Source organism: Pleuronectes platessa, chromosome 21 (assembly GCF_947347685.1).
Source record: "Pleuronectes platessa chromosome 21, fPlePla1.1, whole genome shotgun sequence".
NCBI lineage: Eukaryota > Metazoa > Chordata > Actinopteri > Pleuronectiformes > Pleuronectidae > Pleuronectes > Pleuronectes platessa.
The window spans coordinates 14894132-14920305 of record NC_070646.1 but is presented as its reverse complement, the minus strand read 5'-3'; the positions used below and the strand labels follow the sequence as shown (position 1 = coordinate 14920305).

Sequence of the window (26174 nt, the reverse complement as noted above, 5' to 3'; positions counted from 1 at the left end):
AACGTGTACTGGGTTGTTTCTCTGCCCATCTCCCATCCTTCCATCTAGCTTTGTGGTGATGTGTTCCTTAGTGGAAACATAATCTCCATGACAGAGGTAAAAATCACAAACTTCTCTCTGCATTATAAGTGATTGGATTGACTTTTCACATTCACTGACCTTCTCAGTCCAACACTTTGCACACTGTGATGTGTCATCTTTTTAAACTGATGCAGGTGCCTTTTTATGCAATCTCTCTTTGACCCCTTGTAGACGGATGTCGCGAATTTGCCTCAAACCCCATTTGAGGTTTTGGTATTAAGCTGTATTTTAAATATTGTGATGATAGAACAGCAATGATTGTACAGAAACATATGTTGTTATTCAATTTCAATCAAAAGCAGCATCAATCTACATACAAGAGACTGGAAAATTTGTTAAATTAAGGTTATGCCCCATTATGCCTAATGTCGCTAATTTGCCTCATACCTTAATTTAATATCTACTGTAAATGCTATGTTGAAATTAACAATCTCCACTTAATTTAGCATCTGTATGACAGCCAAAAAGACAAATAATGTTTTTTTTCTATAATTGGAAATTCATTCAGGCAGTAAGGGGTTAATTGTACAAACTCATCCTTGTTTCTGTGGTGCAGTTAAGTGCTGAGCGCCCATGAAACAAACTGTGTAACTTTGCCAGAGAGAAGCAGAGGCAGCACTTCATCAGTCATTTGATCTGGTGAATATCACAGACACTCTCTGTCTCTAGAAGGACAAACGCTTCACAAACCAGCTGCACTTTCCTACACAGAAATATATCAGCAGCAGTCCACAGTTTGGCAGCAGGTGACCTGCCTGCAGCACCATTCACTGCTTCACCGCCCACTCTTTAACGGGGACACACATCTCTACCCTCTGACAACCAGAGGACGTTTTTAAACCTTAGACGACAATCCACGGCTCAGTCTTTTCCTCTAGCTGCTCAGTTTAAACAAAGCATTTCATCATCCAAACCTTCCCCACAGCCTCTGGTTCTCGCTCTGCACTGCGGCTCACCTCTGTGATGGGACCGCGCCACACGATCACGCATCAGTGTGACCGATGCAGACTCGTCCCCACAGAGCACACAGTTAACAATCTACAGCAGCCCTGTTTCGACTGTGCCATTCAATCAGACTGAGGTTTACACATCCACTCTGCCCGTGTCCTCGTACCGCACAGGCCCGCTCTGACATCAATTTTCCACACTGCGTGATTTCAGATGAAAAAATTCAAAGCGCAGCCTCTCGGGGGTTTAAAGGTTGTGAATGGAGCCGGTTTCCCCCTGTGTGGGAATCGATGGGCAGAGTATCACTAGTGGCTGATTGGATGCTGGGGGAGCAGCGTTAGAGGAGTTAGTATTTCATGGAGGTGGCACCGATGTCAGGGTGGAGACAGCTGTGTGGCTGGTTTTGGTTTCATCACACAGTCGCCTCACAGCCCGGTGTGTGTGACCATCAAAGTAACTTTGATCATTATTTAAGAGGAATTCGAAAAAAGTGCACTGTGGTAATTGTTCAGTGAGTTGTTCACTACATGCTCTGATTTCACAGCAGGGGATTCATCCCAGATAATAAGACGAGGTGATTCAGCTCTTCTCTCTCTGGAACGTGAGAGTTTCACAGCAATCCTCTTCCCAGTGAGTTTCAGGCTTAATGTAGGAGCAACTGGAAATCTTCAAGCTCAAATTACCGTTACTTGGTTCTGTGGAGAGTGGAATATATTTTAGTTTTTTCACAAAGATGGTTTCTTTCATATTAGGTGGGTCTCATCCCACTGATGTTTGTTCCACTGTTCATCTTTCCTGGGACTTTGAATATAATAAGTTATTTGATGCTATAAAAACGAATCATCTTGATTGACAGCCCGGACTACACCACGAATGGTCGAGCGTGAGTAGCAGTGGCTCCACAACTCAGTCTCCACTGTGCCGACTCACACACTTGGACCAGCTACCAACACATTGAACAGAGGAGCCCAGGTGACAACACACTCCACTTAGAAAGTACATAAAACATTATCACTGGCTGCTTTACTAATATTTGAACACCTGCATATAAAACCTTTGTCCCATATTTGACGTATATCGTGTATTGAATTATGTTATTTCATAATCTAATGTCAAATGCAAAAAATGGTCATTTAATCAGGAAGTGAAACCCAAATCATTCTATCATGCGTATGAGCACGACTTCAGGCTTCAGCCTGGCATCTAGATGAGAAGCCAAATATTTGATCTGTCTTGTTCTGGTGTAGTTGTCCCTCCTCTGATCATCCTACTCCGCTGGCTGACGTCCCAGGAGCCTCTGACAAACACTGGCAAACTCCGGTAAACAGGGACACCGTGTGTTAATGGTCCTCGCTCTTTTGTTTCTCCCTACATTGTTGTGATGGTCCCAAATTTACAATCCTGCTGACCAGGAGAGAGACGGGTATTTAGAGGCAATCAGCAATCCCATTTGGTTTGTTGGCTCACGGAGAGTTCTGTGTGTGTGTGTGTGTGTGTGTGTGTGTGTGTGTGTGTGTGTGTGTGTGTGTGTGTGTGTGTGCAGGATGGAAGTTTGACGTCAGAAACCTGATGTCAGACAGGGACGCTGGAATCATAAAAACAAGTTCGATCGAGCAGCTGCTCAGAACGCTCCAGCTCCCTGGTGTCAGCCCAAACATATTAAAAATGAGAACTAACAGTTCAAGGTACAGGTGAGAGAAATAGCAGTGGGGGGATATGAGAGGAGGAAAAAAAAGTTGAAGATGAAAAAGGAGGGAGATCAGTGAGAGTGACTGAAGCTTTGTTTGAAGTGGATTTATTGTGTCTGGCGTTGAGTTTATTCCAGGAAACGTGTGAGTCCGTAAAAACTGTTCATATTCCATTTATATTTCCATTTATATTCCATGTATATTTCTAACTGTACTTCATATTTATTTACATATTCCATCTCTGCACTTTAACTGCCATTTTTTGCACTTCTGGTTAGATGCTAAACCGCATTTCGTTGTATATGTACTTGTACTGTGCAATGACAATAAAGTTGAATCTAATCTAATCTAATCTAATCTAAATGCCAGTCGAGAACACCTCAATAGATATCCTTATATTGACAGATTCAGATTAAAAAGAAAAAGCCTGAATAACTTGCCTGCCATGTAAACATAATTTTTTTATTACCTTAAAATAAGGTCATGTTCAGAATAAGAGACAATCACATTCAAATGTGTGGATTATTCTGATCTAAATCGCATTTTGTTGACATCTTCACGTTTTAAATACGTTTTAACGTACAAATGGAGATTTCACAGCAATTTGCGCCATCGACAAATGGCCCATACCAACTGCCCGAGCTCATCGTCCATTCAACTATTTCAGGTTGGGCTTTTAAGATTATTGCAAGAACTTCACACATGTGACATTGGCTATGCTTTGTTACATGGAAACAGGAATAAGAAGAGAATAATCTATCGGTAGCGCTTTATTTCAAAGTGACGATTTCCTCCAGTTTGTCAGTCAAATCTTTATGCTGCACTATGATCCTGGTTGTTTTTACCTGTGCACTTTAATCTGGTAAAACCTTTTTCGTCACTGACATCTGGATCTGAAGTTTAAAGTACTTTTAAACTGGCCATTCAGCCTTTTTTTTGTGAGTGCAAATGCTTTGTCTGTTTCTATTATTGTTTAATTATAACAATACTCTTGTGAAGCATTTTACATCTTGCTCTTTGAAAGGTGCGATATTAAATAAACTTAACTCATTCATACTTGCTACTCATGTTAACATTACAATGGAAATAACATCTTATTCAGAAAAAAGTCACAAGTCATCACTTTTTAAATATTGCTGTCTCTGTAATCGTAGTTATTGTCACCTGAAAACTGGTTACATGTAAACAGACTTGCTGTTCGCACTTTTCCAAACGTTTTAAATAAGCTCATCGTGGACCATGCAGTCAGAGAGATCAGTTCCTTAAATGCGCCAGTTTTCTTTTTCAAAATCCAGGAAATATTTAACAGGAAATCAGTGAGAATTTTGAAAAATCTCTCAATATCAGAGAAAGTGACAAAAATAGTTACTGGATCTGCCCCCTGATCCAGATCCACAAGACAATGTAAAGGGTAACTTCCTGACCCATAATGCATCCTTTCACCAGGTTCCGTGGTAATCCGTCAAATTGTCTTAGTGTAATCTTGTTTACAAACAAACAGACGGGGGTGAACTGAACCTCCTTGGCGAAGGCAACACAATTTCAAAATGTGATTAAATTCTTCAAACCCGTTCAGTACATTGTATATTTAAAGTTATTAAATCCAATTTTCTTCTTCTGCATACTGGGGATGTACGATTTTAAAAAAAACATCATCAAAATCTTGCTCCCTCCCTCCACAGACCACACGGAGCATCATCATTCATGACCAGTCGCACTAAAAAAAAACACTCTTTCCCACACTGTTGCTGCTTGCAGGATAAAAAAGAAACACGCTTCTACACTGCAAATCCTCTGATGTATTCTCCAGACCCAGTCGGTGATGGCCTGAGCTGTCTGCGTCCGGCAGCCGCTCACATCTGAGCGCTGCTCATTCATATGCACAGAAAAGTAGAAGTTGGTTTTAAATCTTCACACGTTGGAGCCGGGATTGAAATATTAAAATAAAAGTCTTTAAATATCTGGTATTTCTGTTAGAACACATCTTCGTACACCAGTTATTGCTTTAGGGGCTGAGTTAAATAATTTAAGTTCTAAACTAATTTTGTATTGATATGTCTCTAACTACTTTCACAAACTTTATTTTCCAGAAACCTTTCTAGAACTTCTTTGATGGCAGTGTTGGTCTATGGATCCAGAAACTTGGTCCAGACTGAATCATTCGATGAATGATTGACAGTTTGTACAGATATAGGTGTTCTTAGATGATCCCCTCACCCACCATCACGTTTAATGTTTTCAGTTTGACAGAACAACATTGAACCGGCTGAAAGTCAAGATAAATACCATAAATATCTGTAAAAAAATACAAAATGTACATGAGTGTATCATGATTTTAAAAAAGGCTGAATAAGCATGCACACAATATTTATTGTCTGGCTGCAAGTCAAGTATTTTCCTCTAAAAGGATCAGACTCTTAAGAATTAAATACAAACAGATTGTAGATTTTTATCTCTCATCACTAGTAATTGAGCTCCAGTAAAAACCAGCATAATTCCCTGTAGTGCAGCCTCAATCTATTCTGGACGTGATGCGTTCATATTTAAGAACTATGACCTCAACATGAGGCTAATTAAAATGAAGTGAAATATCTTGGGGAGATATCACGTTTCCTGAACCTGGGATGTTTGGTTTCATTTCTGGACGGAGACGTGTCGCCCATCTTTATAGACAGCCTGCTTAAAGGTCAGTGCTTGTGGCTCCATTGCCTCTGTCTCTGTGATAATGGCTGTTTGAAGCTGATTTGTTTCTGTATGTTTCATGCTCACATTACTAGATTGAGTTTATTACGCCTCAGGATTTTTCCCATTTCCTCCTGCACAGTCTTCTGCGCTTTTATAATTGTATATAATGTAATTGATGAGTACATTTTTTTCTTATGCAGACAAGTCAGACAAACTATTGAAATGTTAAAGAGCAGTAACGATGATACAGTGGCCCAGGAACACTGCAGAGGAAAATAAGTATCTGTCCTCGACACATTTTTTGATCAAGGGCGGATCCAGTGGTGGGGCCAGAGAGGCACTGCCCCCAGCCCTGTTGAATGTGTACCTTACCGAATCAGGAGTTGTGAATGGATGTTGGACATATAATTGTGCCCTGCAGAAGTTGGCTGCAGGGGTTTCATTAAAACCTCCACCATCAGTTTGTCCACAGACCTGGGAATCCAACAGGCAAGCTCTGCATCAGAACGGGGAAAAAACATCAGGGACTGCAGAACGCCTCTGGATCAGGAGGAAAGATCCCAACTGGGCCCCGAGATGTTAGGGACACACAGCCTGTGGTGGGCCTGCCTTAGAAGAGGGTGCCTTGTGATTATAAGGCAGAAACACGTGATGACGCTAAGGTACACAGCTGAATATATGTCCCTAACTACTGCTGATGGTTGGCATCTTAATTAGTGCGGTAGAACATACAACGGATATTTTCATCTTGTCATATGTTCTAAACTGGGAAAATCTAATCACGCAGAGGCACACAACTGAAGATATGTCCCTAACTACTGCTGGTGGTTGGCATCTTAATAAGTAAGAAATATTCTCCATCTTATTCTACGTTTTGAAAAATGGCTCCTCTGTGCAAATTGTGGCCCGTTTATGGCTGATGATTTTTTACCACCACTGGTTTAGATTCTGTATATGTTGGGAATTCACCAACCAAAGAGAAGATATCACAAATGAAACGTTCAAATAAAAGTGTGAAGTGATGAATGTTGTTTGTTCATATAGTATTGTTTGAGTCCTAGAGTCTGTTTATGTTTAAGTTTGCATCAAATTGTTTTCCTGCATCTCTCCCATGTCTGAACAGTCTGCTGCTGTCTGTCAGGGCTGAAAGGACGACAGTGGAGCGGGATCTCTGAGGACAGCGAGTGTTGCCTCAGGTCTCACTGCCGCACGTCAATGCAATTATCCAGCCGGGGCGTCAGAGAATCAACCTTTGCTGTTGGATATGTTAACATCCCCTCGAGATGCCGTTTGTCTTGGCTGACATTGATTAAATCCGCAGACGAAGCTCTTTAACTCTCCGCTGCTGACACAAGGCACCCACATTGTTAAACTATACGTCTTTATACCCTCGTTAATCTCCACTAAGTGATTCTGCAGGGGTTCAGCAGATTTTGGGGAAGGTGCTGAGAAGAGATTCATCTTGCTGCCACACACCATGTTCACAGGGAGCTGGGATCACGTGGGCAGTAGAGACCACGTTTCTATTTAAGTCTTTTCATTGAACCCCAACATCAGTGGTCATGTTAATGGCTGCACAATCACAAGCAATGACGTTTTACTTACCTAAGACATTGATGGACAGATCAGAGGGGTGGGGTCTTGTGAGGTCAGATTGTTCATGTTTGTGTGTGTCTGTATGTGTGTTGTGTGTCTGTAGTGACAGTCCTTCGCTCAATCTGAGATGAAATGTGAGGAGTGGGCATTGATCTGTGAAGTCTGCAGTGATGGGACTCTGCTGCAGCCGGGTTGAACATGAAAGGTTGAACATGCAGGAGAGACTTGAAAGCTCTCTGGGACACAGTACCCCCCTTTGTCTTTTCACAATCAAACCACCACGGTCTAATGCGTGTGCTTAAAAATCCAAGCTCAGTTTAATGACTCCTTTTTTTATATATATATTTATATATTATTCCTACAAATACATGGTTTTCAGCACTTTGAAAAACGTTCACTTTCCTCAGTAAACCAAGAAAGCTAGAAATATCCCACAGTGAGAAAAAAAAGACATAGACAAACCATTTTTAACACACACAAAAAAAGAACATCACAAAAACATTAAAATAACAATCGAAATGAAATGAAAAAACGACATCCTGTACAAACACTATGGCCCAATAATTTAAGAAAATAGTGTCTCTAAAACGTTCATATTGCTTTGTACCTCCACCGACCAAAGTCCACACTGTACAACACCAGGCAGTCAAGACGGAGACCACAAGGGGGCGCCGAATCCCCAGCGCTGATGTCGCTCCAGAGGTTATGGGGTCGAGCTGCAGCCAGTGGCATGCAGGCGTAGCAGAAGAGAGGGGAAGTCCAGTTTGTCGTTTCATGAGTTCTCTTCTTCTCTTGCTTGTTTTGGCAGTAACAATACAAAGACAAGGGATGGTCACACTACTACAGTACTTATGTACTCCTTATGTAACCAAGGATCTTCTGACTGTTTGTTGTAGTTTCACCATTATTACTCTCTACAGCATTATTACTAGAACTATCACCGTCACAGACACACAGTGCATCGTGTGTTTGTGTGTGTGTGTGGAGGGTTCCTCCAGCTATGTTTGTGTGTGTGTGTGTCTGTGTGTGTCGGACTGTTCAGTGCTCCGAGCTCGTCTTCTCGAAGGAGAAACTGGGAAGAGTCAATAGCTTGGGGTTGGGGCTGGGTTTTGGCGAGCCTCCGTCCTGTCCCGAGCCCTCTCCAACTCCCAGGTCAAAGGAGTCCTTGGAGTCACTGGAGGGCGCTCTCCTCCTCAGGCAGGTGTCCCGGCTGGGCAGAGGAGGGGGCATCCCTAGCCCCCCGAGCCCACCAAGGCCCGGGTAGTGGCCAGACTGGGGCTCCAGTCCGTCAGGGGGGTCTACGGAGATGCAGGGCGGGCTCATTTTCTTCTTGCGTCGAGGTGAGGGTTGCGAGGTCTGAGTGGGGGTCTGGCTGTGGATCTGCAGGCTGTTGGCCCGCGACACAAACCCGGAGGAGGTGGAGGTGGTGCTGCGCTGGGGACTGGACTCCACCGAGGAGCACACCTCCACAGAGTGGCGGCGAGGGTCGTCAAGCCAGGAGAAGGGGCGGGGGTGGGACAGGAAGGTGCTGCGGCCCTGCGTGTCAGCGCTGTGGAACCTTTTCAGCTGCCTCAGACACGGACTTCGACCCTCCTGGCAGCCTGCGTAGGAGCTGTAACCCTCAAGACCATCGCCGCTGTCCTCCGCTGTTACATCATCCCTGCCAGCCAACGCAGCGCAGGTGATGAGGGACACTTCCTGATCCACTGAGGCCTCCTGTTGGTGCGGCCCCACTGGTAGAAGTGGAGGAGGCGAGAAGGAGGAAACGGAGGAAGGGGAGTAAGAGGCGAGGCAGTGCTGGTCATGGTGCTGGGTGTGCACGCTGCCGGAGCTTTGGGGTTTGGGGGAGGTGCCTGGCGTGGCAGGAACCAGGCAGAGAGCCGACTGCTGCTGCTGCTGCTGCTGCGGGTGATGGGAGCAGGGGGAGGGACAGGTGGGGGAGTGGGAGGAGGAGGGAGACGTAGAGAGGCCCACAGAGGCCACATTCACAAGTCCTTCATTGCTCCCCCCTCCGCCCGAGCACAGGGCCTCCTGAGAGTCGGTAGACACCGCAACCTGGAGGACGGGACATGGAGGGGGGAGGAGGGGGGTAGAGGGGTCGAGGGGGGACAAGGAGATGGAGGTAAATGAGTGATGAGAGGAAGGGTGGGGGGGGGGGGGCGCGAGTGTACAGGGGGTCAGAGAAGATGAGAGGGAAGACTAGTTAGTATGAGGTGATGAAGATGAGACGTGGTAGTTTGGCTCAGAGTTTACGGTCTCAACAGCTAAGTCCCAGAGTCGTTAGATTGTCACCTAGCACAGTGGTTACACTGCCTGGCTCAATGGCAGAAGGTTAGATTACAATCTGTCAAGACTACGTTAAAGAAACAACTTTTAACATTGTTGGTTATTTTCATAGGTCACGTTTTATTTGTTTAAAGTCTCCCCTCCATTAAATAAATATCGATATTGTTCCTTAGCTGGATGTCTGAGCTTCACTTTGCAGAATAACCTACGAGCAGAGTGTGTGAGGCCACCAGGCCGGTTTCACTTTCATCTGCTGAGGACAGTTCACCTGAAGTCCCAGTCGGTCCCAGTCAGGACGCTTTCACACCTGCGTTGTCTGTTCAGTTAACATCCGAACCAAAGCAACGTGTGAAAGGTGCCTGCGACCACGGCCCTGACAAATGTACCGAAATTTGGTCCGACCAAAAGAGAAAGGCCTCAGCCCAGATCAAACTAAGAAAAAACATAATGATTTTACAGTGACAACAAAATTAACAAAGCGAACTGGTTCAATAATTTTCGCCGTTCAAATGGATCATTTAAAAGGGGTTACTGAATAAAACTGCCCGGTCTGCATGGTCTGTTTCCGCAAGCAGAAAAAATCGAATGTTACAGACATGAGCTGTCAGATCTCCTCTGGGACTATCGCGTGTGAAGACGCCCTCAAACAGTTTTACTGGAACCACCAGGACTTTGTGACATCACAGCTACATGGGAAGCCAAACACAGTTCAGTGTGCAACTTGCACAAAGGTGTTTTGGAAACTTGAAGCTCTTCCTCTGAAGCAGGAGGCATCTCGTGTCCGTCAGGTAACATTTTGAAAAGATTTTGCATAACATGTTCGTAGCTTCTCGACTTTCATGAAGGAATACCTTTTAAAAATTTGTGACCGGTAAATATAACTCAATTTCTTGAGGAAAATTCTATTAAAATCATTCAAAGCTGATTAGTTTAACAATCATAAAACATCAGGAGGGGATCATTAAAATGATAAAAGGCACCAGTTTTATACTTTTAAATAAAACGCTCATATCCATGAAGCTTTTGGCCCAGGAGAGTGTTCAGTTGTTTTTCCAATGGGACAGAAGGATTCAGCTGGTGGACGCAGTGAACTCTGAGCCAGACCACCTGACCCTTTAACCTTTGACCTCTCACACAAATCCCTGTAAACGGCTACAGTTTGAGGTTGGGTTGAATTCAAAACCCTAATTCTAATCAATGCTTCGTTGCCTTCATCCTTCCCTCTGTACGGGACTGGGTGTGAGAGCCAACAGGTTGAAGGTAAACACAGTATGTCACTACTGCAGGAAGGCTTAGTAAAACTCATAAAAATGTACTCATGACTTGTTCCTCACAGATTCATTAATATGGGTTGAATTTGCTCAGTAAGAAGAAAATAAAGTTTTTGAATCTATGGGGGAGTCAAGGCATGAATGAGTCTAATGGCACAATGTCTTTTAAAAGATATTTAGAAGCATGGCATACCCTGCATGAGTCTGACAAGTGTGACCACAGAGACCCCTAGTGGTCAAAGAGGCCACAACCAGGCCAGGCCAATCACCAGCCACAGCAGTATAATGGACTATAAGAGTGCACACAGGAGCAATAACAACAAAATGAGAAAATAAAGTACATACTATCATACTCTGGTTAATAATGATGTACCTTTAAGCACTTAACTATACAATAGAAAATACACAAGTGCTCTATCACTATGGTCCTGTGTGTACAAAATGGCCAAATGCGTATGGACAGCACTTCCCTGAGTCGTACATTTTGCAGCGATGTATGATACATTTTTCAGCTAAACAACATCCTTTTCATTTGATCACTCAGCTAATCCACAGAAGCAATGTTTAACATAGCTCCTTCTTAGTAAGTAAACTAATAAAGTCCCATCAAAAGTCCCCACAGGTGAAGCTACCTGTCGGAGGGTTTCAGCTGCTTTGTGGCTGATGGTTAGCAGAAGACAAACATCTGGGCGAATGAGAAAACAAAGGAGTGAAAAAGACGGGAAGCCTGTGTGTGTGTTAGTCTGTGTCTCTGAGGATGAAAATGGAGTCCAGTGTTTCTGAAACAGCCTGGTGGCGGCTAAAGCCTGCTTTTCGCCGCTCTTTCAGAAACACGAGTATCTGTGTCTGAGGAGGCGCTCAGGGTCGGGCGGCTTTTGGGACCAACTGAGCTGATATCAGAGCGTCCCCGACAGCAGATCAGTTAGTTACAAGAGAGGTGTACCAGGAAAAGGAGGAGAAACAAGGAAGAAAAGAAGTGAGACTGTTTAGACATGGAAACATTTAACCCGGGAGATTTTGGGGCCACTCTTCCAATATACGGCTGGAAGTAGCTGCACTTTACATCACATTGCATTAAATTTGATGTTTTAATCATCAAATTTATCCAAAGAGAATCAAACTGAGGGACAGGAATACAGCTCAAAGCTTAGATTAACTTGAAACTGCATTTTGTCATTTTCACAGGACGTAGTATTAGGGAAAGGTTAACGGGGAAAAGAATCCGGAATATAAAAATAGTTTTTTTTCGAGAATAAAGTTGGAATATTATGAGGAAAAACTGATATTCTAATGAGAATAAAGTTGTAATTTGGCAAGAATTAAGTTGTCATATTACAAGAAAAACATAGTTATTATAGGCTGAGTAATATTGAGACGATCGGCCTGTTGCCTGCATTAAAATAAGGAATGAGGAAAATCTTGTTAAGTTATACTTTTGTATAGGGTTAACAAAGAATTAAATACTTAATCTTTTAGCTCAGCAGCTCCACGTTATCATAAGTATCAGGACTTTAAAAACATTTTTGACTCTTTATGACCTGTTCCTCAAAGCATCATCATAACTTTATTCTCATAACATCAACACTTTTACCCACTCAGAATGTTGTGATGTAATTCCAGACATCCTTTTTCCTCTAACAGTGTTTCCTATGGTCCCACTAAAAGGTTTTCCTTGGCACCAAACCCTAACACTCCAGCAGCTGCTCATCACGACTAGAAAGTGCTTTAATCAGTAGCGTCTGCCCCTTTAATGTTTTGGATAACTAGAAAAATGGCTCGACATTAATCGCAGAGGGTAGAGAAACATTGTCATGTGACATTATATTGAATAGAATAAGAGTAGGAAGACAAAAAAAAAGATTCATGAGTAAACTCTGAACGGTATCATTTAGTCACCTGTCTGCGGAGCGTGCGGCTGAGTGTGTGCGTGTGCCTGGGAGGGGGTAGGCGTGGTATACTCTCTGAGTCTGAGTGGCTGTGGGGGCTGATGGGTCTGAAGAGGTCTGTGGGAACGGTCAGCTGCTGGGAGAAGTCCTCCGGCTGTGACCGCAGCGAGGCCCTGGAGCCTGCACACAAACAGACGCAGCGCTCAGAGGTACAGCTGTGCAGATCTCATGGGAGATGATCTGTGTCTTACTGTCCTGGTCAAATATGTTTTATTCTGATCACATCTCATGAATTCCTGATCAAACTGATGAATAAAAGCTACCAGGGTGCCACTTTGGTGTCTTAGCAAATAGTTAAAGCGAAACAGTTACCACCCACTTCTAGAACCATTCAATTTCTCCATTGGTGTTTTAGAAAATCCTCATGAAGACTATTAATTCTGTAATCAGGCTGTCGAGATGAATCGTTGACCATATAACATTTGATTCAGAGCTAAAAAACACAATAAAAGGTGAAGGTAAACAATTGTGTACATAGTTATTTTAGTGCAGGAACAACAAATCCCAGAAATCATTGCAAATTATCCTTTTCTAACAACTTCCACAGCCCTTCTTCTTGAATTGAATTTAGTTGTTTTAACCCTTATGGACTTTCTTTTCCTCATTGCTACTACAGCTCTACAGGGTTACATTTGCAATTTGAATACATTTCCTACATTACCTGATTGGGACCTATGGGTACCCTGTATGTGCTGGGGCCCCTGTGCTAGGAGCTGTGCTGGAGCCGGGGCTGTGTGGTCAGATGGCTGCTGGGGGGCGAACATGTAGCTGTCATTGGGCAGGGAGTGTGTGCGTCCCACTGTGGGCTTCCTGACGCTCAGCAGGTTATCCCCCAGTGGCTCCCCAGGATCGAGCTGCTCCGCCTGGTGGAAGAGAGAAGAGCGTCAGGGTCCGTCTGGAGCTGGAAGGGTCGGGGCTACTCTTTAGCTCACACACTCTCACACTCACACTCACACTGACAGTCCACTACAACACAATGTGGACAAAGAGTGACCGTCAGCATACATGGAAGATCTTTGCACATTAGAGTTGACTGGCACAGAGCTGCCACAAATCACAGAAACTGTTCTGGTTTACAATTGCCTTCACTTTTTTGGAATAAGACGGAGTGCATCTTGTGTCAGCATTTACCCCCCCCCCCCTCAGTCATGTAAGGTTTCATAAGCCTGCTCCGTGATTGTGTGTCAGCTAGTGCAGTGACCTGCAGCCCGACCCATTACAGAAACCAGTTCACATTCATCACAGAGCCACTGGAGCTCCAGCACACGTTACAACCCAATACTACTACTTCACCACGGGACACTGCAAACACAGAAGAGGACTGATAGGAGAGGACTGTGAGGAGAGACATGGACTCAACATGTAAAGCACATAGGAAAAATACAGAGGAACAGGAAGAGGAAAAGAAACAGGACATCGGAAGTTAAGAGAGAGGAGAAAGAAAATTAAGAGTAGGGATGGAGGAGAGAAAACTGCAGACTGGCAGGTAAGGAGGCGCACTACTCTACTGGACTAGACTGGACTGGACTGGAGAGATACACACACCAGGCTGGAAAGGTGGAATGAGAAAGTCAGAGGGCACATCGTTAGATTCACCAGGGACTTTCCACGCCACTCGTCCTCCTCTACCTCTACCGCACTGACCTGCTCTTTTATTAGCTCTTCTTGTATTTGTCCCAGCAGAGTGTTAGCTAATTGATTAATTAACAGTGACTTCATGTCATGTGCTGGCTGCGGCTTTCTGCGTCTAAGACGGATGATGCATAAATCGATGCCTCTCCACATCTGGCCAAGGTTACAGTGACCCTCTCCGGGGAGGACGTGGCTACTGGGAGGTGATGTGATCATTAAGGAGCCAAACCGGTGGTTAATTATAAACTGACACGGTGATGACATTTAATTCATTTTCCATTTACAGAGAGAGGATGTCCTTTCCCTCAATGACAGAGGAGGCGTCTTAGATGGATGTATAGATTGATTCTGGTGAGGAGGCACACGTAAGCCTCATCGCATGACCAAGGTTCCTGGTATGAGAAAATAATGGAAGTAGTGATGAGTGGAATGGAGTCGATTCATTTCTAGATTTAAGACATTTCAGAGTGTGTAACAGCGGTTATACCATGACCACTTAATTCTATAGTATTAACTAGAGGTGGATATTAAATAAAGATTGTTGCAATGGTATCTGATTCAGACTGGTGGTTAAGTGATTGACCATTAAAGGATCAGTGCGTAGGATTAAAGGGCACCTAGTGGTGACGTTGCAGATTGCAACAAACATGGTCAACACGGTGGAAGAAGCTCTGCTAGCGATGTAAACATAAAGGGTCTTATTCTAGAAGATATTCTAAGATAACAAAATGATTCTGATTCATAATAATTCTTAGTTTTATGTGCTTACACACTAATGAGGATGTTTTCTTCTGCCTTTGCTTGTTAGTTGACATCACAAAAACTACTTCAGAGATATAAAGGAGCTTGTGGTAGCAGGGGTGGATTTTGAGATATGATTTTTAGCGCAATTTTCGTGAGAAAAAGCTAAATTGAACCATTAGTAAATAAATTTGTTTATAATTGGATATTATTTTTCATATACTCTGTGTAATTGTTTACCTTCCTTTGGGTAACATGTTTCATGTTTAGCTGACATCCAGCAGGAAATTAACTGTTATTGTGTTGTTATAATTTGGATCAATTCAGTAATGTCTCCACTTCCTTCTCCAACAACCATCTTTCCATTTAGATGTCTGCACCTATCTAAGAAATTATAAGAAACTATAAGATGTAAAAAAAGGACAAAAAGAAGGATACTGCATTTTTTGTGGGGGTGATGTAAAGTGATTTGTTGTATTTGGTCAGTACAGTTCACTTCAAAGCAGTTATTTGTAAAAGATTTAAATGTAAAATGATTACATGGCGTTTTGGCGCCCCCTCCTGTTTATCAGAAGAAGGACACATGCTTAGATTAATGGCTAAATGCAACACATAATTGTCAAATAATTCTGAAAAGAAATACTTAAAGGCACGGTGTGTAGTTTACTTTACCTCCCTTTTTGTTATCTTTCTAAAGAAATAATGTACCACAGAACATGGCAATGTACCAGCAAAGGAAAGAGAAAAGGAAACAAACATACATGAAAACAATATATTTGAAACTGCCTTTGCAAATGTTTGATGGGTTTGAGTTTGAAAATGCATTAACTATGTTAGTTAGAAACATCTTGTTTAAAACAACTCAAAATTGTTTGTTTGCAAGACAGGTCACCGCTGTGTCATGTGAATGGTCTGAAGGCGGCTACAGATTCTGTAAACTTTTATCGGATTTTAGTTGTGTTGGGACAATCATCAGCTGATTTATGAATCCAATTGGTTTCCCCCCCTGCATCCGCCTGGCACACAGTGTTTGAGTGTAGTCTGGGGACAAGTGGCTTTGGAAGGGCCCTGGCAAAAGGACACACTAAAGACACTGCAGTTGGGAGGAAGAGGGATGGAGAAAGAGAAAGAGAGGAGCTGTCAGTACATTGCAGTCCAGACTGGTTAGAAAGAGGGGGCTAAAATCGTCAGGGGCCGAGTCGTCTGTCAGAGATAGCGACCATGATTTTTCCGAGCCCAGAGACAGAGCTTCCATCTCCGCTAGAGGGATCTAGGCAGGAAGAGACAATGGCTGGTGAGCAAAGAAAATGAGCGAACGCTTTGTACAACACAAAAATAAGGACACTACAAACGGTTAGAACCAGTGGCTAGCTGGAAAATACATTGATAAAATAACATATAAAAAACAGAATAATGTGGCAGAAAGGAGAAAAAGGCAGAGGGAAGTCTAGTACTGTAAACTGCATTAGAAATGTTAACTTCAAAATGTCAAACTGTGTTTTGGACTCAACAACACAAAAATATGGCATAGACACACACACACACAGACACACACACACACACACATAGTCAATTGCACAGACAGATGAACATAGCATGTTACACAGTCAAACTAACGAGTAGGAAGGAGATTCATTAACATTCCATGTATATGAGTGGTAATTTCAAAATAAGAGCTCAATGGTAAAAGGGGGAATGCTTTGCCTATGTCTATACATGTGGGGGGTAAATTAAAAAACTTTTTTGGGGCATTGGCTACGATGTCATCTTATTGGGGCAACAGCAACAGTCTACAAAATATTTTCACTAATAAAAGGCTCAAATTGTTTCGCTGGGTAAGTAAGTCTCTTTGAGAAGACCCAGAATAAGAATTTGAGCCTTTTTCGGTTAAAAAAACACATAAAACGTGTTAAGTGGACATTTCTTGGACTGGATTGTATTTTTGTAAGTACTATTAATTTACACACCCACACATATTAACATAGGGCCCAGGTTAAAACAATGCCATGAGTCCCCTTTCTGTGCCCGCAGGGTTAACTTAATGTCCACAAGGCTTGACTGTTTCTATCTGCTGTGGATTTGGCCTGGCACTGATTCAACAGGGGAAAAACCTCTCTGACAGGCAAATGAGCCATCTCTGCAGAAAGTCAATGGAAGACATCTCTGCCAACATATGTGAATGAGTCAAAGAGAGGGAGGGTAGGCTTCTGGTGCCAGGTAATCACATCAAACCCATTGAAAGCTTTTAGAGACTAAGGTTTTTGCAATGCTAATGCAATTGCCCAAAAATGTGCCTTCAAATCAGGAATCTACGCACCCAGATACATTATTCAGTGATCTCGGGGATCCATGGCTTATTGATTGAAAATCACTTTGCATACTTAAGCGTCTGAGACTGTGAGCTATATGGAATGCTTTCAGTGGGTCTTCAATGTACAGCGACTGATAGGTGTTTAAATGTAAACACAACAATCACGTCTCACCGACATGCAGATACACTAGACAGGAAGCAGTGAGGGGGAGACAGAGCGAAGTCCAAACCATGTCACTGAGGCTGCCAGGAACCTGCCAGGCTCCAGTGAGGGTAAGTGAGTGAAGATGTGAGTGAGGGGATGAGATCATGGCTGGGGCGGGGTATGGTGGACTGTGCTGGGGTGGGCAAAAGAGCTGGTTGGAAAGGGAAAAGACATATCCAGTGTGGAGGAATGCCTGGAGAGAAGCTGCGGGGCTGCAGGACAGATCAACAATCATCACATTGCATGCCTTTACACTGGATGATGAAATTAAGTTCTGCCGACAGTATGATCTGTCTGACTGTCTGAACTTTTTAAACCAGACTATTAAACTCATCCATCTTCAAGACATATACTCCGGAACGGAATCTTTCAACTCTATTTTCATTAAAAAACAAAGAGCAAATTCTGCCAAAAGTGGAGCCGGCGCTTCACTTTATCATCATGATTTAAAGGGTCAGTTCATCCAAATACTTAATAAATCCCTGATTGACAAGAAAATGTTAATGACATGACAGTGCTATGCTAAAGGTTTGTACCAATGAAAAGTATATCGCCTTATTAAAAAATCACTTCAATCTCTGTTCCTGTCATAAATGCTACAGCCACTAGAGCAGTGATTTTCAACCAGTGTGCCGCAGCACACTAGTGTGCCGTGAGAGATCGTCAGGTGTGCCGTGGGAAATTATCTAATATCTAGTGTTGCACCGAAGTATCGGCCGAACATCGGTAGCGGCAGATATTTGCCTCGTTTACCGACATCTACACATCGGTAATAAACTTGACTTTCACCGATATCATTGGTATTTGTGGTTAAACCGCTGGGCAGGTGCCGCGGCTGGGGGAGCAGTCGCCCTCCTCTCCACGACGCCGGAGACTCGGCGTGCGGCACGCCTCAAGGTTTTTTTTTGGGGGGGAGGTCCTATTCCGCTGTGCCTCACGGCGTCAGTGGTGCGGGGTGCTTTCTTTCTCTTGGACCGTGGGGCGGTGTCCGTCGCCGGTGTGGAAGGCAGGCCGTTGGAGGGGACCGGGTACGGCGGTCGGCGGCAGCGACTCTGGACGCGTGTCGGGCCCTTCTCGCGGATCACCTCAGCTACGGCGCCCGCTGGGGGAACTCTCCGTTCGCGCGGGGGGACCCCCTCCGGCGATGAGCCTCGGCTGGCGCCTAGCAGCCAGAACTGGTGCGGACCAGGGGAATCCGACTGTTTATTTAAAACAAAGCATCGCGAAGGCCCACGGTGGGTGTTGACGCGATGTGATTTCTGCCCAGTGCTCTGAATGTCAAAGTGAAGAAATTCAATGAAGCGGGTAAACGGCGGGAGTAAATATTGGCACTCATAACAGGTCAATCTGTTTTAGACAGGGTTAAAAGGTCCTGTTTTAAATGATCCTTGTGGTATTTTGACCAAAATATGTTACAGACATTTCAATAAGACCCCAAGGAACCATATCAAATGTGATAAAATGGGTATAATATGTCTCTGTTAAATAAAGTTTAGTTAAATCAAAGATTGTTGCATAAATCTGATTCAATTTGTGCTCATTAAAAGGTAAGAGTAAGAAAGGGCTGAAATAATTTAAAATAGTGCTTTTTAATACATTTAGAAATTATATTACTAACTATATTTATTATATGTACTGTGTTAGTCCATAGAGTGTCATTTTGGTTGGTGGTGTGCCCCAGGATTTTGTAAATGTAAAAAATGTGCCGCGGCTCAAAAAAGGTTGAAATTCACTGCACTAGAGGGCTGTGTTACTTGTACCAATTCAGGGGTTGTTTTAGTTTTTGTTATGTCTCAAGAAAGTCGAGATAATGTGTTACACTCCTGATTTCTTTGTTTCTTGTAATTTGAGTGAAAAGACCCTTTTAAAAGCATGTTACTCCTTGTGTTCAGGAGTATGCCACAGATAATGATGCATTGTGAATGCACCGCATTTAAAAAAAAAAAGACAATCTTTGCACTCTTTGTATTTTTATAGAAATAAGCTGAAATCCTAATGGCAATTAACTTTCATTCTCCTTTCCTTTTCTCATGATTACTTGTAGAGTTCTGCTTATTGAAGAGAAATTTGACGTATGAAATGGAGGAGGTGAGTTATCAGTGGTGCTACTGGTGATTATTGACCTTTTTGTCGGTGCTGTGCTTGCTGGGATTGGGGGGCAACGCGTAGTAGTGGCAGATAGAGCCGGACAGGTTGTCCATCTGACTCAACTCTCCCTCCATTGAACCCTGGATGACCAGGGAGACCGAGTCAAACGGCACTCTCCGCTGGACAAACTTGGATAATGAAGAGAGACAGAGTGAAAGATAAACGAAAAAAAAAAGAGAGACAGAAGTCGAGACAGATACAGGTGAATAAATGTGGAAAGAAAGAATGGAGGACAGAGAAAGGAGAGAAGGGAAAAGGCAGTTTATCAGGCAGAAACAAACATATACAAACAGAAAAAAGAGAAAGAAACACACAGTAGGAAGACTTGATTATACAGCAAACTTGGTTTTGGTTAGGATCTAAATTTGTAAGTGTTTTACTGAATAACTTTATATGAATATATATATATATATATATGACATCCTCTTCGAGATCCCTTGCAAGCACACATGGGTTACCATTCATACCCACAAGGGGGCAATACAGCTCTGCAGTAGACCAGGTTCCACATACGGAAGGAGAAGAGGCCTTGGCTTGAGCACACATGTTTAGGAGGAGCAGTCGAGGAAGACGGATAACTTCTGAGAGGGTAAACATAACAGCAGCAAGACCTCTATTTCCTATCCTCAGAAACATCCCTGCTGTCTGGAAATAGCTGCTGAAGTGAACAACAAGACCCCGTGGTCCAGCTTTCCCATGGCACTGTGACCTATCTATGACTGGCATGTCCTCTACAGGGGCCGGGCCAGACACACACATACACACACAGACACACACACACACACAGGCACTGTAAGCCATGCTGGTATAAGTCTCTGCACTTTCTGGACAAATTAGCGACTTGTCATGAACCATAATCACATTCCAATGTCTAGCATGTGACGACAAAATGTAAATATTGAAAAATATGTGTACACATTTGAAAGAACATTTTTAATTTAAAGAGAAAACAGTTAACAAACTTTTTATACCACCAAGTTTATATCAAGGGATATACTTACAAATATGGCCCTGACTTTGGATACATTACACATAAATTAATCTGCTTACATTATGAAAGTATGCCAGAGTGTCCCGACTGTGAGTATTTCCTAATATGGACTCATCCACTATAATTTGTTTACTTATGGGATATTATAGTTATTACATTAAGATAGTGAGGAGCAGACATTCCTCCATTATTTCAGATACTATCCAGTATGCTCAGTGTCCCCCAGCATGGGCCAGAGAATTAACTAATGGTTTGAATCAGAGTCAGTATTAATGATCAGAGACATGGGGGTCAGGGGAACAGCCTCGTAGCCCATAGCAGGATGTGACCGCAGAATATCTGTCATTTGACACAGGATGCTGTGCAGACTGACGAGGAGCCAACGTTTTGACCTAGAAGTCATCTGCATATGTGTAATGACTTTGGGAATAAGGTAATGGCATATAGCTATAATGTGACCTATATGTGAAATGGGGTTGATGCAATTGTTTCAAAGGAAAAATACAAACCCAACAATGCTGCTTTTGACTGACATCTCCATCTTACCTCAACTGCTCCAATTTATTCTGATTGACCTTTTCTGATTTGACTAAAATTCATTATTTATGTAATAATGCACGAACATAGCAAAACCATGTAAACTTGGGAAGCTGATGAAGGAGAAGCCCTAAGGGGCCTTCAATGTCTCAACCAAACACACCAGCCGTGTTGAAGGCGCACATGTGACACAAAACGTAAAAACAACATGAAAAAGATTTCGTACCTCCAGTGGGGGATCAACACATGAAGGGGGGTCTGAACTGTTGTTGACTGAATCTCTGGTTATGTCAGCAGTGGGCGAGTCCATCGGTCCGTCCCGCTCCTGGTCCCTGTCCCCTGCTCCGGGGAACCTCCGGGGCGAACCACAAGAGCTCGACTTGTCCATGCCCAGTGCCAGAGGGTTCAGCTGGGGGGACCTTGTTGCCAGGTCTCCTCCGTCTGTCTGGAGCTCCAGCTCCAAATCTGCCTCAGGCAGGGCTCCCTCTTTGGCTTCCTTGTTGCTCTCCTCCAGGTGCTTCATCAGGACGGCAATGACGACGTTGACCAGGACGAACTGAGCAGTCAAGACAAAGGAGACGAAATAGAGTGGAGAGACCACAGTGTTGTAGCAGGTGTTGGTGTCCTGGGCGCAGTCTCTCAACGTGTCCTGGAAGAAGCAAGAAAACACAACTTTAATACATTGGCTAAAGCTTTACCAGCCAAAACGTAGATGGAGGATGATTAAAAACTCGGAATTACATTGACTCCTAAAAGTTTTTAGTTAGTCCTGAAATTTTTCAACAACTGCTGCAAAGGACTACCATGAAATTTGGTACAGACATCACTGATTACTGGTCATGTGCAACAGGGAGGTTGGTTGTCTCGATGACATACCAACTCATCAGCACCAAATCTGCCTCTTGTTATTCTGCTTGACATGTGTGCAAATATCAAAGCCTGAACCTGCTTTTGTCTACGTAGGTGCTTATGACCACAAACTTCAAAGTTAGTTTCACCTTCATTATTCCATTCCAGTTGTCTCCGGTGGAAACTCTGAAGAGCAGCAGGAACGCCATGCCGAAGTTTTTAAATGTAGCGTAGCGGCCCAGACCCTCACATGGGTGGAGCTCATCACAAACTGTGGAGACGAGGGAAAGAAAGGAGGGGAAGGAGAGAGAGAGAGGAGTAGTGAGGAAAAAGATGGACACAGATGGACGAAAGATGGACAACACAGGCCTTTGCAATGAAGTGATAATATCTGTAATACTCTTTCATTAGATCAATATGGTATTTCAACAAAAGGATTCTACAAAGCAATTAACAACAGATTGATTTAAGAGGGGAAGAATTTAACACAGCACTCCCAAGTAACCGTGTATGAGCTTTATCTTCTTTGCCCTAATGCCTTTCTGCTTGTGGCACGTGTGCTTACTCAAGTCACCAAACAGCTCCACTCCCAGTGCTGCATAGATAAAGAAGAGAAGCATGAAGAGAAGACCCAGATTCCCCACCTGCAGAGAGACAACAGGATGGAAGAGGGATTAGTCAGAGGACAGATATTCTAAGGAAAATAAACCAATAACAAGGGACAACAAACCGCTCATTCCAGAGAGAAATAAAAGGCTGCAAAGCACCAAGGGAAATACATGCTGTGGCAAGTGAGTAAACCCTCCCCTGAATAGCAATTGTTCAAACTAAGCTTACAAACCATAACTAGGCAAGCTGTGGATTTCTCTGCACATTGAAGCAGTTTTTTTTTCCCTATCTACAAGCTTCTTTTTATACTCTGCGTTCATCCCCTAGGATGGGGAGAAATCGTGGAGGGGGGGATGCTGTACCCAAGGGTTCAGGTGAGACGACCATTTGACACGAGGAAGTAAGTTCAACAATGGGGGAACTACTTGAAGAGAGACTTTGAGCGTTGGGACATTATCTATATGATATTACTTCGCCCGGGAAAAGGGAAAAACGTCATCGTTAAGATATATGATTACAACCTGGACCTTTGCCACGTTTTTTGTTGTCAGACCCTTGATTGACTATGCGCTGCCCTCTAGTGGATGTATTGCTTAACAACCATTCCAGCATAAGGCATGAATGGAAGTATGCCCCAAAGAAAACTAGCGCTTCCTCTGTTCTTCCTCTGTCCATTATAATTTTAAGATTTTTGAAGAACATGCTATTCTGTTACGTCCAACTTAGAGGACAAGACCATAGGAATAACAACTTTGACACAACTGTGAATTTAGGTAAAGAAAGTTTTTCGGGTTCTCTGTTGCTTTTTCATACTCTCACTGCTAATCAGCATGTGAAATACTGCACACAGCCCCTGCTGGATTTATTATTTATGAACATTTCTGACTAGTGTGAGGAGGAATTAGCCTGGAACGATACTCAATCTCTGTGAGGCACACGGAGGTGGTATCAAAGAATGCTGAGAACACTGTGTTATTTTCTCACTCAATCCAAACACTTTGGAACTCATTCTAATTTACCATCTCCGTCACCGTCAAATCCACCCACCATCCTTCAGAACAAAACCTCAAGCTACATTCACTTCTCAATCTCTGCGGGAGGCTGATAATGCAAATACGGGTCTCTAGAGCTGGCGCAAAGCTCATGGGAAAAAGACAACACCCAGAAACTGAAGAAAATGTCCCAAAAAAAGACACGCTGCTGGGATGTAATTTTAGGAACAGCTTCTGCGGGATGTGTTTGGATGTGTGCGATCCGATCCATGGCAGGAGCGTGAGGAAGGAAACGAGGAGTCAGTGGATGTTATTTAACAGAGTTGACTGTGTACCTGAGGCAGGGCTTGCATAACCGTGTCCAGCAAAGCTCTCATCCCCACCGCCATCTTCAAGAGCTTCAAAACTGTGGGGACACAAACAAGTTGTGTTACCAATAGCACGATTTTTCAGTATTACATAATAGAACAGGGAATGGATTAGGACACATTTTGCTCACTTAGAACCTAATCCTATTAGTGGAGTCAAAGATATCCTTGTATTAAATCGTCATAACCCTAGAGCGGGTCATCCACCAACCAGAAGGTCGACAGTTTGAGCTCTCCCCTCGTCTCCAACATTCCACGAGCCAAAGGATCCATGGGCAAGATACTGAAACCCGAATTGCCCCTGACGGCTGTGTGGAAAGTGTGTGAGTGTATGATAGAGAAAGTGATGCACAGAGATGCACTGTATGAATGTGTGAGTGACAAGGTGAATGGAAAAACTGAACTGTTCAGCAGTTTCAGTAGTCTTCAAGTGGACTGAAAAAGTGCTATATATATATATATACAGACCACTAACAGGTTATTTACTATTGTTTACATAGGCTACTTCAACAAATGATAAAGCTCTGTCGTTAGCTTAGCTCATTCTGTCCCTTGCTAAAGTGACCATCAAATCCAAAATGCAATCTATCTTAGTAACATCTAAATTCAGTCTGGATATGAGATGTATAGAGATATATGCCAACTGGAAAAGTAGCCAGCTAGTGCATCCACATCGCACCCGGGAGTATTAGTTTGTGGCTCTGCTGTGTGACACTAATCAATAATGATTTCCTGGCTACTTCTTCTATTATACATTCAGTAATCAGCCCCAACAGATGAGCTTCCCTCCCGCCTGTCTTATCTCCTCCCGGCTCCCCTCTCCTCTGCCCCCTCCGTGCTGTCCTCCACTGTAATCAGCACCGAGCACACAGGGAGTTTAGGCCTCCACCTTCCTCGTGCCCAACCTCCTCCATCCATTTCCACCATTTACTTTGCTACACCGAATTCCTCCTCTGTCTCTCAACCACCTACACACCTGTCCTCGCTTCATTTATCTCCTCCTTATTCCCTCCATCACAAATTCTTTTTTCACTGTGCCATCAATTGCCTCTCTTTTCCGACCTCATTCCATCTTTATATAATCTATTTTAGGTTCCAAAGTTATTCATCACTCCCTCACTACCTCCTCCTTTTTATCTCTCTCCTCTCTTCCATGTCTAGTCTTGCAGCTTAATTCACTTACTGTCATAATGCGTCTCTCCCTCACCCTCTGCTATCTTCCTTAAATTCTATGTTGCTCACCCTCTTGCTGTCTTACTGTTTGTTCCTTCTCAGTGCTGTTTGTCAGCTAACAGTGTTGTTTGGTGCCATCTGGTCGGCTCACACCCTGCCCCAACCCTGCTGCGACCTGCCATGCAAAATGACAAAAGAGGGGAGTCCCGGGGATGTGGCTGTTTCACAAGGCATCTTAAAAGCATAGCACCGTAAAGGAGACTGGAGTGTGAACCTGTCTGTGAGAGAGGCTGTGCCAGGGAGGAGGATGGAGGGATGAATGGATGAATGGATGGATAGAGGAGGGAGGAGTGAGGAGTCCATACCTCGTGCGATCCTCAGCACTCTCATGATGCGGATAATGGTGGGGTTGATGGGCAGCGAGGCGTTGACCTCAATCTCCTCCAGAGTGATGCCCATGATGGACAGCAGCACGATGGCCAAGTCCAGCTGGTTCCACCTACACACACACACACACACACACACACACACACACACAGACTGACTAATCAGTTCCTGACACTGAACTTTTGATCACGTACTCTCTGCTCAGGCCTGGTTTTAACATCCGTCCTGACTGATGCGAGTGGACAACTCTAAGTTCAGGTGTCAATGTACACGAGTGGCGTTGAGGACGCACTTGAAATCTGATCCAAAACCAGATCACCCATTCAGAAGTCGTCTATACGCATATGGCCACATCCTTACAGCTGTGTGAACACAACTGCATCCTGGGCCACATATGAAGGACCGCCTACTCAGCTGTCAACCTCTGATACAGTTTCAAATGAATCAAACGTATTTTTACTCTTCTCAGTGTTTCCACTCTCTCTCTCATTCTGTTCTATCCATCTCACATTGATGGACAGACACAGGCTCAACAGGTTTCCAAGCTGCCACACTCAAGGCCATTTGAAAATGATGGGACAGAAAGGTATTAAAGTAAAGGGGCTCACTTGCAATTTAACAATTTGGAGGCATTTTGGGTTTTAAGAGTAAGACTAAAAGGCTGCAATGTAAAATGTCACTACTATGACTAAAGTTGCCATTTGTAGGATGTGTAGTGTGACACACAAAA

General features: G+C 43.5%; 1 protein-coding gene across 1 annotated transcript in view; it reads right to left on the bottom strand.

Moving 5' to 3' along the window:
• Positions 1-7291: 7291 nt before the first annotated feature.
• Positions 7292-26174, bottom strand: part of cacna1g (calcium channel, voltage-dependent, T type, alpha 1G subunit) — a 227639-nt gene continuing 208756 nt past the window's right edge. The window contains exons 29-38 of the mRNA XM_053414443.1: positions 25423-25556; positions 23852-23922; positions 22481-22559; positions 22065-22186; positions 21293-21715; positions 19514-19657; positions 16022-16144; positions 13163-13364; positions 12452-12621; positions 7292-9053 (exon numbers count right to left, since the gene is read on the bottom strand). Coding sequence (XP_053270418.1) covers positions 8037-9053; positions 12452-12621; positions 13163-13364; positions 16022-16144; positions 19514-19657; positions 21293-21715; positions 22065-22186; positions 22481-22559; positions 23852-23922; positions 25423-25556 — 2485 coding nt within the window. The 3' untranslated portion in view covers positions 7292-8036. The remainder of the gene's footprint in view (positions 9054-12451; positions 12622-13162; positions 13365-16021; positions 16145-19513; positions 19658-21292; positions 21716-22064; positions 22187-22480; positions 22560-23851; positions 23923-25422; positions 25557-26174) is intronic.